The sequence below is a fragment of the Telmatherina bonti genome (assembly GCF_933228915.1).
Source record: "Telmatherina bonti genome assembly, chromosome: 14".
Taxonomy (NCBI): domain Eukaryota; kingdom Metazoa; phylum Chordata; class Actinopteri; order Atheriniformes; family Telmatherinidae; genus Telmatherina; species Telmatherina bonti.
Genome location: NC_136612.1, coordinates 17,785,761 through 17,800,359, shown reverse-complemented (window position 1 = coordinate 17,800,359; position 14,599 = coordinate 17,785,761). Strand labels below are relative to the sequence as shown.

At 38.0% G+C, this 14,599-nt stretch overlaps 1 protein-coding gene across 1 annotated transcript in view; it reads left to right on the top strand.

Annotated features, from left to right (window-relative positions):
• cacna1ha (calcium channel, voltage-dependent, T type, alpha 1H subunit a) overlaps positions 1-14,599 on the top strand; it is a gene marked incomplete at both ends in the record, with an annotated part of 130,148 nt that overhangs the window by 86,749 nt on the left and 28,800 nt on the right. The window contains 5 exons of the mRNA XM_079253285.1: positions 4,261-4,427; positions 4,639-4,833; positions 10,448-10,599; positions 10,693-10,878; positions 11,010-11,127. Of these exons, the coding sequence (XP_079109411.1) occupies positions 4,261-4,427; positions 4,639-4,833; positions 10,448-10,599; positions 10,693-10,878; positions 11,010-11,127 (818 nt within the window). The remainder of the gene's footprint in view (positions 1-4,260; positions 4,428-4,638; positions 4,834-10,447; positions 10,600-10,692; positions 10,879-11,009; positions 11,128-14,599) is intronic.

The following is a 14,599-nucleotide window of genomic DNA, read 5'->3' as shown; positions in this document are numbered from 1 at the left end:
ATCCTTTACAGATGGCATTGAGGGCCCTCCTCTATGAAGACACTTGTCTTTGGATGCAATTTGATGCTGTTTTACAGCTGAGAACTTTACCAGTTTCTACCTGATACTGGTTTGAGTCAGGCACTGCAATTAGCCTTGAGATGGCTGTGAAAGTAGGTACCACTGCTTCACTCAAAGCTCTGGCTGAATCTGTCTGTTGCAAGGCTTTGTGTATGATCGGTGCTTCATATAAGTGTTGTATGACTGAGATAGTATATTCAGATATTGATTTACTTTTTTTCTCTAATCTGCCAGTTTGTTGAGATAGTAACAAGCTATCTGTTTGTTTCCCCGAAATTGACATTTGCACCCAGTCACAGTGTCATAATCAGAAAGTTTATACTGAGAGGACTTGTGCTTTGGTCTCTGCGGCAACATATTTCACAGCCTAAGTTTGCTGGAAGGATGTTATATTTCCCACTGATATAGGGCCAGAGGAAAAAGACATCTGCACCTGATTTGGGGATGAACTTTCCTTTAATTATTTGCAAAAACGACCCTTTGTGTCACTATGGCGAATCTATTTACACAAACTACTCTGGCTGTCCAAAAAAAAAAAAAAATAGAGTTTCCATATAAACCAGTCACACACTGTACTGTTTATTGGACTGCCTTTAGCTCTGATCACACACTCACTGTGGCACCGTTTGGATGAGTTTCTAAAATGTCACAAGATTTTTTGCCTTCCAGGGTTGCACTAATTGTTCACCAAGACCCAGTGTTGATAATGGGAGAGCTGGACTAATTGTCAGTGCGATTCAGGTCAGGACTGTGTTGTGGCCAATCCATGTGTGGAAAAGATGTCTGATGCTCCCTGAACCACTCTTTCATAGTTTGAGCCCAATTTATGCTAGCATTGTCATGTGGCAATCTGCCAAGGCCATCAGTGAAGGAAAAATCCATTGATGGAATAACCTGGTCATTAAGTATATTCCAGTAGTCATCTGATCTCATTCTTTGGGTATATAATGTTGCTGAACCTTGACCTCACCAACTGCAGCACTCCCAGATCGTAGACGGCTACCACAGGCGTGTGAAGTAGACATTGGTCATGATGGCTACACCACTTCCGCTGCCTCTCCTCTTACCCTGATATTCCCGTCACTCTGGAAAGTAATAAATCTCGACTCATCAGAGCATCTGACCTTGTCCATTGCTCCAGAGTCCCAGTTCAGTTCCAGTCCTTTGAATTCCTTTCACATGTGGAAATGCTCCTATATTCACTATTATACTTAGCCCTGAGTTCTACTGTTGTTTTTCTTCTATGTTATTTTTCCATGTGTATAAGAATTTATGATTTTTTTTTTTTTATTTAAATAAAATTCCTTCCTGAAAATTCCTTATGGGTCCCCATTCTGCAATGCCCATGCATGTTTCCTCTGCTTGATTTGACCCTTCTTAAAAAGAAATGAACTTGAGAAGAAAAATTCATGCCACATTCAGTCATTTCCAAAGAGAGGCTTGTACATGTATGCATAGTTTAATCCATTTTTTTTTTTTTTTTTTTTGGCTATTTAGTGTATTTCAGTGCTACTAAACATGCTTTTATGTTTTAAAACAGCTATTTCTTCAACACTGACAGAGTGTGCGAGAGACGGTAACAAAACCATTTTTAATTCAATCACTTCAACTGAGATACCGTGTAAATTAAAACATAAAGTTGAATTTGTCAATGGGTTACAGCCAACAGCACTTAACCACTTAGGCTGTTGTTTTTACTGATTTTATAAAGAGATTGTTTAATGGCAAAAAATAAATAAATAAATGAACAAATAAATAAAATGTTGTAATTGCTGGTACACCTGCTCTCAGATTTACAGCGAGGCAAATAAGTATTTGGGCACCCTGTGATTTTGCAAGTTCTCCCACTTGGAGAAATCATGGAGGGATCTGAAATAGTCATCTTTGGTGCATGTCCACTGTGTCCACTGTGAGAGACATAATCTAAAAAAAAAAAAATCTGGAAACCACACTGTCGAATTTTTAAGAAAAAAAAAAATTTGAATGTTAACGCTGCAAAAGAGTATTTGAACACTTGAGACAATCAATGTTAATATTTGGAACAGTAGCCTCTGTTTGCAATTACAGAGATCAAACATTTTTCGTAGTTTTTCACCAGGTTTGCACACACTGCAGGAGGGATTTTGGCCCACTCCTTCAAACAGATCTTCTCTAGATTAGTCAGGTTTCTGGGTTGTTTCTGAGAAACATGGAGTTTGAGCTCCCTCCAAAGATTTTCTGTTGGGTTTAGGTCTGGAGACTGGCTAGGCCACTCCAGATACTTGATATGCTTCTTATGGAGCCACTCCTTGGTTATCCTGGCTGTGTGCTTCGGGTCATTGTTATGTTAGAAAACTCAGCTACGACCCATCTTCAGTGCTCTAACTGAGGGAAAAGGTTGTTCCCCCAAATCTCACAATACATCGTCCCGGTCATCGTCCCTTTAATACTGTGCAGCCGTCCTATCCCATGTGCAGAAAAAAAGCATGATGCTACCACCCCCATGCTTCACAGTGGGGATGGTGTTCTTAGGATGGAACTCATTCTTATTCCTCCAAACACGGCGAGTGGAATCAAGACCAATGACAGCAGGGGAACCTTCTGTGCCATGTAACCTTGGAAACGGTCGTCCCAGCTCTTTTCAGGTCATTGACCAGCTCCTCCTGTGTAGTTCTGGACTGATTCCTCACATTTTTTAGGATCATTGAGACCCCACAAGGTGAAGCTTGTTACATACTCCACGAGACGCACGAACTGAGTTCTTGTTCTCGAGACTGCAAGAACAAGAAAAAACGTCTTGTTCGGCAGGTCCATACATACTCCACGAGAAGCACGTCTGCAGCAAGGAGGGATGTCTGCTTTTATGTGCAATGAACCCAGTTGTTACCTCTGCCGAGGAGGTTGTTTTCCCCGGCGTTTTTTTGCTCAAGATAACTTAAAAGGTTTAGGACGGATTTTTATTAACATTTCAAGAGTTGTTGCAAATATAAAAATGAAAAACTGATTAAATTTTGGTGGTGATCCGGATCACCGTTTGGATCCAGGAAGTTTTTAAAAGGGTTCTTTAACATTGTGCTTGACGGAGGTTTCCGCTCTCTGCGTGCTTTTCTAGTTTCATATTAAACGAGCAACTTCGTCCGCGGCAGGGCGGGTTGTGCACGCGGCTGGGTCCGAGTGCTTTAATGCCACATGTAAAAATGTTCGTACTTTCTCACCACCTCAATCAGCCGTTTTATAAAAACAATCCGTTTTGCCGGCAACAGCAAACACACGGAAGCAGCAACTCCGCTTCATGCTTTCTCCGTGTTAACCACGCCCACCTCAAATGTCCGACCAATCACACGATACTTCTCGGAGCCCCGCAAGAAAAAAAGTTCTGCCAGCCCGGTGTGTCAAGAACTGTCTTCAAACACGTCCGTGAGAACAAAATGACAACATTTTCTTCTCGGAGCCTCGAGAACAAGAAAAAAGTTCTCGCTTCTCGTGGACGATGGAACAGGCTTGAGAGTCCCCACATCCACCACACCGCCACTCTTTTAAAGGTGGACTACCAGGTCTTTGAGTGTCAGAAATCTAGCGGATAGACAGATGTTCAAGTACTTATTTGCAGCTTTCACATTCAAACAAATTATTTCTAAAATCATACAATGTGATTTCCAGTTTTTTTCCCAGTTTTTCCCCTCTCACAGTGGACATGCACCTAAGATGAAAGTTTCAGACCCCTCCATGATTTTTAAGTGGGAGGAACTTGCAAAATCACAGGGTGTTCAAATACTTATTTGCCTCTTTGTATGTCTGTTGAATTTATATGTTTAACACAAACAAACAAAAGTGAAAGAAACAGCTGAAGCACCAGATCGTCATTGTATTTGTTGAAACTCAGAGGCTGTACAAGCAAGTACAGATTTATTTGTAGTTAGTTACACTCATTTAACAGCTAAACTTCAATGCAAATGCATCGCATCGAATCAGCGAAACAATATGAACATTTTCAGTTTATGAAGCTGACAAACTTTTAATATTTCCTCCTCTACATTTATGTGCATGTTTGTTTTACAACATGAACTAGAACGTTTATAAGAGGATAAGAAAAATTTCTAGTGAAACATCAGGTGCACAAAACCCATTTTTCTGCTCAGTGAATTCATAAAAACATCATTAAGACAGTCTGGAACGTCCCTTCAGCAAATTTCTGACCATTTCAATCCTCTCTCACTTCAGGTCGCCGGAGGCTGCTGTCCCAGCTGGCAGGCATGGTGCCCAGTCCTCTGCTCTTGGAACTGCTCAACTGCCCTCAGTGCACCCGCAGCCTTGAGACCTTGGAACTGGATATAGGAGACCTGGATGGAGGCAAGGGAGATGCTGATGGACTGCATGACTTACCTCAGGTCAGAATGAGCGATGTTGGCTGGTGATGACGTTAAAGCCTGACCTTAAATCTCCACTGATTTCACCATAAAAATGAGGGTTAAAATAGAATTAAGAAAAATTCTGTATCGCTTATTATAATTTGATGTAGCTGTTCTAGAATTTTACCTTTTGCAAAGATTTCCATTGACTGCTTAATATGAGTTGTATTGTTCAACTTTTTACATCCAGGGGGGCGATCTGAGAGGAATAAGAGGTCGATTCCGACGGCGCAGGGTTGTGGAGTACAGACACGGAGCCTGTCGGGCTTGGATCGACTTCCGGGATAAGCTGAAGAGGATTGTGGAAAGTAAATACTTCAACCGAGGGATCATGATTGCCATCCTTGTCAACACTCTCAGCATGGGGATAGAGTACCATGAACAGGTAAGAACTCAGCCGCAGGGTGTCTGTCAGCTTCAGTTTTTTTTTTTTGTTTTTTTTTTTTCATAAGCGCTGCTGGTAACTGTTTGTGAAAAATAGCAATTGGTTGCCTGAAAATGTTTAAGAAGAAATGACACAGGGTGGATTTTTAGGGATTGAGGGAGAAAAGGGAGGCGTTTAGCCCTCTTCTTCTTTCTCAGACACTAAGTACAAGTCAAGGTGCTGTCACACACTCCAGGCTTGTCTTTCTGGTTTAGTCTCTCTGACCAACATCTGGAAAATTTTGGTCAGATGTCTCTATCACACACTTTCTTTGCTAAGGCATCATCATCTACTTGGATTTACTAACCATCTAAGTATATCACCAGGAGATCAGGAAATGGATAACGACAACAACAAAAACTGCCCCCTTTTTATCTTCTTCTATGTTTGTCTTTGCCTCCTTACTATCCAATTCCCTCTCCAGGGCAAGTGTGTGTGTGTGTGTGTTTCTATCTTTGTGCTATAAACATAAGAAGTGACTGAGTGAGCCATTGCCTTTTTTGGGTAATACCCCACACACATGCAAACATAAGCCAGACTGACGTATTATGCATGAGTTCTTCCTCGCCTCAGTGCTCACTATCACACACAGTTGGGACGCTGTTTTAGACATGAGTAAAGACAGAATGATTTGCAAATCTCATCAAACTATTTTTATTTACAACAGATAGAAAGCATATTGAATGTGGCAAAGCAAATAAATGACAGTTTTCTGAAAATAAATGTTGGCTCAACTTTGGTGGCCGCAGCGCGTCTCAAAAATTGCTATTTTAACAGGAATTCCTGGGTAAATTTTTGGAAATGTTCCCAAGCCGAAGCAATACTATCCATAACAGAATCCTACCTAATGAAGTGCTGTCAAATACTGCTGGGAGGTGGTTTCTTTTACACTGACCTGCCTATAGATTCTTTCATATGATTGTATGCTATTCTATGCTATGCTATGCTATGCTATGCTATGCTATGCTATGCTATGCTTAAATTTTGAGAAACAGTTCAAATTGATCAATAATATTTGGACAGTTTTTTGCACACCACTTAACCTATACCTATATTTACTTCTCAGAGACTTTGCCTCTGAAAGATGCTATTTCTGAACCGAGTCATATTAAAGACCTGCTGGTAATTATTCACATGGTGTTTCTTCTTGATACCACTTTACCACATCAGTCTTTTCCTGCCACAGTTTTTGTTACTGCACGTTGCCACCTCTAAAAGTCAGAAAATATCAATAACTGTTTTCTGATTTTACTTTTATTTTGACAGCGTCCTAACATTTCAGACTTTTGGAGTAGAAATGCAAATGTGAAAAGTCAATGCGAGATAGTGTGCTTGTAAACAACAACAATAAAAGCTTGTTTAAACGGAGTTTAGACTGAATTCAGATTGCCAATCCAATACTGTTGTCAACCCACATGAACATAACAACCAATTTATTTTTAATTTAACAGTCTGGTGATTCAAACAGACATCCACGGTGACCCATGCTTAATGTTCTGCAAAGCAAAGTGATGATACACACGGGGAACTACAAGTTAGTGTCCAATACTAAAAAGAAGCTTAGGTTTAAAAAAAATAAAAAATCACCAAATGATGCGTAGGTAGGTTAACAAAGACAACATCACTTAACCCTATAATGCCTGATAATTTACAACAATATGAAAACTAAGTAAACATCAAAAAGTCAGGAAAACATAACAGAACTAATGTCTGGTGACCGGCCTCCTGCCTGCTTATCGCTGGGATGGGCACCTAAAACAATGTAAACAAATTCATTAGAAACAAATGAAAAGTGGTTTGTTGCAAACGTAGGATGGCAGGTGTCAATCATTTAAAAAAAAAAGACAACTGAGATGATAAATCCGTAGTTATGTTCAGTAAACAAATGAAATCCTGCAGCTATAAGTCTCTTTTCTGTCTGTGAACTCACAAGCAAAGAAAAAAGCTAAAAACAAAACACTGGGGTAAAAGTATGATAAAAGTTAGTATACCACAACACTCCAACAAAAGTATTTAAATTGTTTTCATCCCGTCTGTAAATAAAGTGCATATTATATGAGCCCATTAAACTGAGATAGACCATCAGTGTATAAAGAGATGTTTCAGCTCACATTCCCCCATTTACCATTTTTCTTAATGCCTTTTTGTTTGTCAGTTTCCTGCTTCATGGTCAAAGTCCTCCATGTCCTCTGCTTTGAAACAGAAGGTGTGTGTGGGTGTGGGTGTAAGAGCCTCGATCTCTGATGTGAATTTCATCCTGATGTCCCTGAAGGCGACGTCATATGCAAAGCTGGATTCAAATTCTTTCATTTTCAAAATGTCTCCTTGTATATGATATGAGATTTCATTTAGACTGATTATGTCCAATAAAGTTTATCAATTAAACTGAATAGAATAACAATATAAAAAGGAATAGACTGCATTGCTGTGAGACTGATTTACAGTTATGTGAACTGATATAACACCATTTTTCTTACTAAGCATTCTCAATCTACTCATGTCTGTAGTTGTATTGACACAAATGTCCCCCAAACAGTCCCAGGACAAGAACAAAAAGACAAAAGCAAGCTGCTTTATGACCCACTTCTTTCCCCTTTGTGTGTGTAATATTGTCATTAACCTGAATAGTTAGCTGACATTCTGTTTTCTGACTAAAACAAAGACAGAGAAATGACCAAAGCATCAATGTGCCCTCATTCCCAGCCCCTCAAGCTTTGTCCCCTTTAAGTGTTTTGTATTGATTTGACCCACTATGTCAACCATACTGTACTGTCCTTTCTCAGCAGACTGTAAAGTGAAATGTAAAGATAAATATAATGTCCTATCAACTGGCATAAAAACTACCATCTGCAGTGTGCTTTTTCACCGCCCCCCCCCCGTACAGACAGCAGGCCACAAAGGTAATGAAAATGCCAGCGAGTCCATTGTTCCAAAATAATGTATGTGTTTCTAGTATCTGCTGAATTGAAAAGCTGGCTGGCAGCTCTGATGAGCTTTGGGGACATTTTAGCAGGTTAGTCAATGAGAGACTTTTCTGATTAAAAAAAAAAAAAAAAAGAAGAGTTACAGTCTTTCTCTTATTTGAAATTGAACACTGTTTTCCTCATGCAGTACAGTGATACTTCATATAGTTTAGTTTACTAATCAAGATCAAATCCCCTCAGATTACCAAACACACAGTATAACAGATTGTTAAATCAGAAAGAAGAAATACCCTTAAAATGAGTTACTGTTAATATATTTTTACATTTCAGTGGGAAACCTGTTCTTGTTTACTCTCAGGGAGGGTGGCTGTAAAAAACTATGTGGTTTCCATGCCTCTTAGAAGAAGCTGTGTGTGTGTGTGTGTGTGTGTGTGTGTGTGTGTGTGTGTGTGTGTGTGTGTGTGTGTGTGTGTGTGTCTATGTACTTCTGGAGTTGCAGAGGTGTGTAATGTTTGGGGTTGTGGCGCCCTCTATCATTGATCAAGATAATAATCTCTTCAAAGCGTCATTCAGTGTGTCCGTGGCCTGAATGGCTACAGCTGCTGTGATTGTTCTTACAATGTAATATAAGAATTTATCAAAGCATTTTATTATAGATTCATAGCATGTTAGATAACGTGCGAGCCAGAATGTACAGGATGTGTGACTGCAGCGTTCAAATATAGCCTGATTGCTTCTATATGCTGCAGTTAAGGAGGCAAAATTAGCTTAGGGACATTGCTTGTTGATCCCCACTTGAAAAGAAATGTAATATGTTTTAATGAGTCCCCCTTGGGTGTAATAAGACAAAAAATCTGGATCTTTGGTTTAAGATTTCTATACACTGTGAGTTTGATAGTGTGGGATTTAGAAGGCTTCAGTCGTCTGGGGATCATAATTATTCATCCCATGCACAAAGCTTGTTACCAAGGAGTTATGCACTGTCCAAATGGGGGAAAAAAAAGGAATAGAAACGCCAAGACAGAAAAGAGAATAAAATATAACTTAAAGGAAGCTACAGCAGGAATATTTTTAGGATTAGAGCGAGTGGAGGAGCTTGATACAGTCTGTGGTACAGAATATAGTTTTTTTTTGTTTTTTTTTTATTGCAAGAGCATCACAGTCAGTGTAACAGTATATCCATGTGTAAACCTTTAGCTTTATAGGTTATATCAAGTTAGAGACATATTATATGAGGAAAGATGTGTAGTCAGACTCAAATGAAGCAGCCAATCTGATATATTAAAAAAAAAAAAACAAACACCAAAAACAAAGGAAGTGATGAAAGCTGACGTGATATATTTGGTAGGAGTGGGTGGCACTTGTTGAAAACCACTGTGTAGATTTATTTGACTTTTCTATTCTGGGATATTTTCAGGTACTTGTACCTTACATGAGTGTTTCCATTTTATGCACCTTCCTGCTTCCACTCGAATACATTTTAGAGAGAAATGCACTTTTTATCCCACTTTGTAGAATTTGGACAAATATTCTTTCACTTATCAAATACTATTACAAACAGAAATAAACCTTTTTGTTTATGTATTTTAATTTTTTACCAAATTGTGTTTGAAAATGAAGACTGTCAAAGCATTTTAGGTTTTTTTTTGTTTTGTTTTTTTGGGAGTTTTACATTTAAACCATAAAATTACTTATATTTTAGCAATGAACAAATAAGCAAATATCTTATGAAAGAGTTAAGATGAGAGGACAACATCTATCAGAACAATCTTCTTTTCTTCTGTCATTAATCATTTCCCACTCAGATTTCCTCAGTGTCCCAGTTAATAAAAGTTGATGCCCACCAGTTACATTGAATTCTAAGTAAAGGAAATCTAATGTTACCTTGAATTATAGTGCTCATGTATTCTTCCTTTTTAATGTTTCAGATATTAAAAGAAAAAAAAAAACAACAACGCTGTTTTAGTAGCAAAGTTTTAGGCCACATTTATGCAGCCCTAAAGAGAATGTGCTCAGGTTTTTCCTTATCTTTTTTTATCTTACTTGTGTGTTGTAACACTTTGACAAGATGATCAAAGTCAACACTTCAATACTTTTACTCGAGAAATTCATCTCAAGTTGGAAATTCACTTTCAGGGAAGTATTGATCGCTTTTCCATTGGCACTTTTGCTTCAGGAAAGAGTCTGAATTTCTTCACGACTGGTCGGTGGAGTCTGTCACATCCTTTCAGCACAGACAGATCTCTGATTCAGCTCAAGTCAAACCGCTTCTGTAAGAAAAAGTTGCAGATTTAGTCCCATAATGCATCTAGCCGAGCACAAAATTACAGCATTTTTCATAAAAGGCTTGACTACGTGCTTTATAGAGGGGGGGGCTCAGTTAAATCTTTTCTGGATCACTGAGCATGCTGTGAGGTAAGTGGAGTAGATCAGCAGTGATGTATTGGTGCTGTTGGTCCCACTTGATTGATTGGGGCTGACTGCAGCTCTGAACTTGATTGATAATGTTTTAACTCGGAACACTAAGACCAAAAAGGTTTTACAGCTCAGGGAAAACAGAGTGGAGATTTTAACTGTCTTTTATTCTGTTCTCAGTTTTTCTCCTTGTCGTACTCTCTCTACTCTTTTTCTCTTGAATTCTGTCCTCCCAGCCCGAGGAACTGACTGACGTATTGGAGATAAGTAACATCGTCTTCACCAGTATGTTTGTCCTGGAGATGGGCTTCATGCTGCTGGCTTTCGGCTTGTTTGGATACATCAGAAACCCGTATAACATCTTTGACAGCATCATTGTGATCATCAGGTAACATTTTATCATCCCCTGTTATCTTTGTGAATTTAATTTATGATCAAACCGTGATTTATTCTGATCTATGATGATGTTGTGTTTTCTCAGTGTGTGGGAGATAATCGGCCAATCGGATGGTGGATTGTCGGTCCTGCGAACATTTCGCCTGTTGCGGGTGCTGAAACTTGTTCGCTTCCTGCCTGCCCTGAGGAGACAGCTGGTAGTGCTGATGAAGACCATGGACAATGTGGCCACCTTCTGCATGCTGCTGATGCTTTTTATCTTCACTTTCAGGTGCAGACATAAATCACACGTTTGCCTCAGCTTGCAGGTTTCTGTCACAGAATTCTGCAATTTTAGCAGGATGAAAGTAGCATTGTTTCAAACAAAGAAATACACATGCTATGTTTTTTATTTCTTTGCAGTATACTTGGCATGCATCTTTTCGGTTGTAAATTCAGTCTCCGAATGGAGAATGGAGACACCATCCCAGATCGCAAGAACTTTGATACTTTACTTTGGGCCATCGTCACTGTATTCCAGGTTAGTTTTCAACTCCTTGTTTTTGTTTGTGTGTTTTTTTGCTAACCCATGAATAAATATTCATCTTGTTTTTGTCTGAATCATGAAGTTATTCAGTGACCAGATTTCTTGATCAGATCAGATTCTGTTGCAATACATCTGTTGTAATTATGTATCAAAATCCTGGGTTCCTTTAATAGAAGAGGAAGACCTTTAAGGGATAAAAGAAAAAAAGGGAAAGGTTTAGATAAGATGACATGACGACCAAAACATAACTTCACAGCCAGAAGCAGCGCTCCACCTCCGACATTATGCAGAATTATGATTTGAAACTAAATTAATACCCATAGCTAAAAGGAAATAAATAATTTAAAAAAACAAACAAAAAAAAAAACCATACAAATATTTATATATATTTATATATATATATATATATATGTGTGTGTGTGTATATATATAAATATATATATATATATATATATATATATATATATATATATATATATATATATATATATATATATATATATATATATATATATATATATATATATATATATATACACATACACTACTCACAAAAATTCATGGAAAATGCAACATGTTCATGCTACAGTGATATAATATCATAAAAGTAAGACATTTAAGTAGAAGGATGCACTACTGATTTCCTCATCTCAAAAAATTCATTCAACACAAAAGGTAACAACAATGGTAGTTACACCACAACAAAAAATTTGAACGTCTCAATATCTGGTCATGTGCCCTTGAGCATCAATTACAGCTTGACAACGACGTCTCATGCTGTTCACAAGGCAACTTATTGCCTGCTGAGGCATGGCATCCCACTCTTCTTGAAGGGCAGCCCTCAGGTCATTGAGGTTCTGGGGTGCAGGGTTTCGAGCCTCTACACGACGGCTCAGCTGATCCCACAGGTTTTCAATGGGATTCAGGTCTGGAGAGAGTGCAGGCCATTCCATTTGAGGTACACCAGTCTCCAACAGCCGTTCCCTGATGATGCGGCCTCGATGAGCAGGAACATTGTCGTCCATGAAGATGAAATTAGGCCTGTGCTGTTCATGTAGGGGCACAATCACTGGATTAATGATGTTATTCAGGTAGTTTGGGCTTGTCACTGTACCATTCACAAAGTGTAGGGCAGTTCTGTACCAAGTGGACACCCCTGCCCACACTGTAACACCGCCACCACCAAAAGCTCGCCTGGTGACAACAGTGGCTGATGCATAGCGCTCTCCCTGACGTCTCCAACATCGTTGCCGGCCATCATTTCTGCTCAGTGTGAATCGACTTTCATCAGAGAACAGCACTGAGGCCCACTGGTTCCTCGTCCAGCGTAAATGCTCCCTGGCCCATGCAAGACGATGATGCCTGTGCCTGGTGGTGTGGTCAGGTACCCGTGCAGGTCGTCTAGCACGCAGACCACGCTGATGGAAACGGTTTCGAATGGTCTGACGTGACACTTGGGTGCCTCTCACCTCTCTTAAACGTGCCTGGAGTTGAGTGGCATTCATCATCCGGTTTCTCAGGGCAGTGTTCACAATGTAGCGGTCATCAGCACGGGATGTGGCCAAAGGACGTCCACTTCTAGGCCTTTCTGTGACTCTTCCAGTCTCTCCATATCTCTGTTGCAACCTGCTGATGACACTCTGTGACACTCCAAGCTCAGTGGCCACTTCTGTCTGAGAACGTCCTGTTTGAAGCATCGCAATGGCAAGGGACTGTTGTTCCATTGTTAGGTGTCGTCTTGGTCTCATGATGTCAAAATGTGAACAGCATGATGAGGACAACTGTTTAAACACCAGCTCTAATTGAACCGGGACATTTATTGGTCAATTCAAGGATCACACACCTGCCGTGATTTTTGCCATTAAGCTCCTTGTTAGAGAACAGCAACTTGTGCAAAATTTATTGAAACATTTAACAGTTGGACATGTGCATTTAAAAGCTTAGAGAAGATCTCACCCAAAAGCTGCTGAACTGAGCTCAAAAGATATTAGATTTAAAATGAGAGCAAATTCAGTCATCTATCGTAGCATAAAAATCTGCTGCTCGTCATCTACCTTGCTGCTTTTCAGGCATGTATTATCTCTGAAAGAAAATGCGGTCACTTTCTTCTCAAACACATTGCTCACTGTTTGTGAGTCAGAAAAACCTGGTAAAATGATTGGTAACTGTTTGCACAACATGTGCGAGAAATGCGTGAGGCATGTTTCTATATACAGTCGTTATGTCATTAGATTTTCATTGTGTTCTCAAACCAGATTGACATATCCCAATCTGCAGATGTGTAATGTTTGTTCTCTGCTGTTAAGGTAGCTACACCCAGTTTTTGTCTTCTGACTCCTCTGCAAACCACACTGTTGCAAAAGGCATCTTTAAACCATAGTCACATAATGTGACTATCTCTCTCTCTCTCTCTCTCTCTCTCTCTCTCTCTCTCTCTCTCTCTCTATATATATATATATATATATATATATATGTATATATATATATATATATGTATATATATATATATATATATATATATATGTATATATATATATATATATATATATATATATATATATGTATATATATATATATATATATATATATATATGTATATATATATATATACACACACATATACATATATGTATATACGTACATATATGTACACATTTACATATATGTATACATATACATATACATATACATATATGTATATATATATATATATATATATATATATATATATATATATATATATATATATATATATATACATATATATATATATATATATATATATACATATATATATATATATATATATATATATATATATATATATATATATACATATATGTATATGTGTGTGTATATATATATATACATATATGTATATGTGTGTATATATATATATATATATACATATATGTATATGTGTGTGTATATATGTATATATATATATATATACATATATGTATATGTGTGTGTATATATATATATATATATACATATATGTATATGTGTGTATATATATATATATATATATATATATATATATATATATATATATATATACATATATACACATATACATATAAGCTATGCTTCTGCTGAAAAGGGGTAGGCTGAAACTGAAAAACAGATTCTGAGCTTCACGTTGACATTTAGCAATACCATATGAAGCATGCTGTGAAATGCTAAATTTTGCCTAATTGCACCCAGAGTCTACTTTCATGGTGGATTATAATTTGTGGACTTTGATGATTTTGTCACTCACGTAATTATAAGCACATCTACAGTATGCGCAGAACAGTCAAATTATGGTCCGTTAGGTTTCTTAATCCGAAGTGTTGTGTTTAATCTAGCTCATAAAAGAACTTAATAAATCATACAATGTGTTCCTATTCCCTTATTCAACCTCTCAGGCTCTACTGTTTTTCCTCTCATCACCTCTGTGAATATTTACTCTTCCCTTCACTTT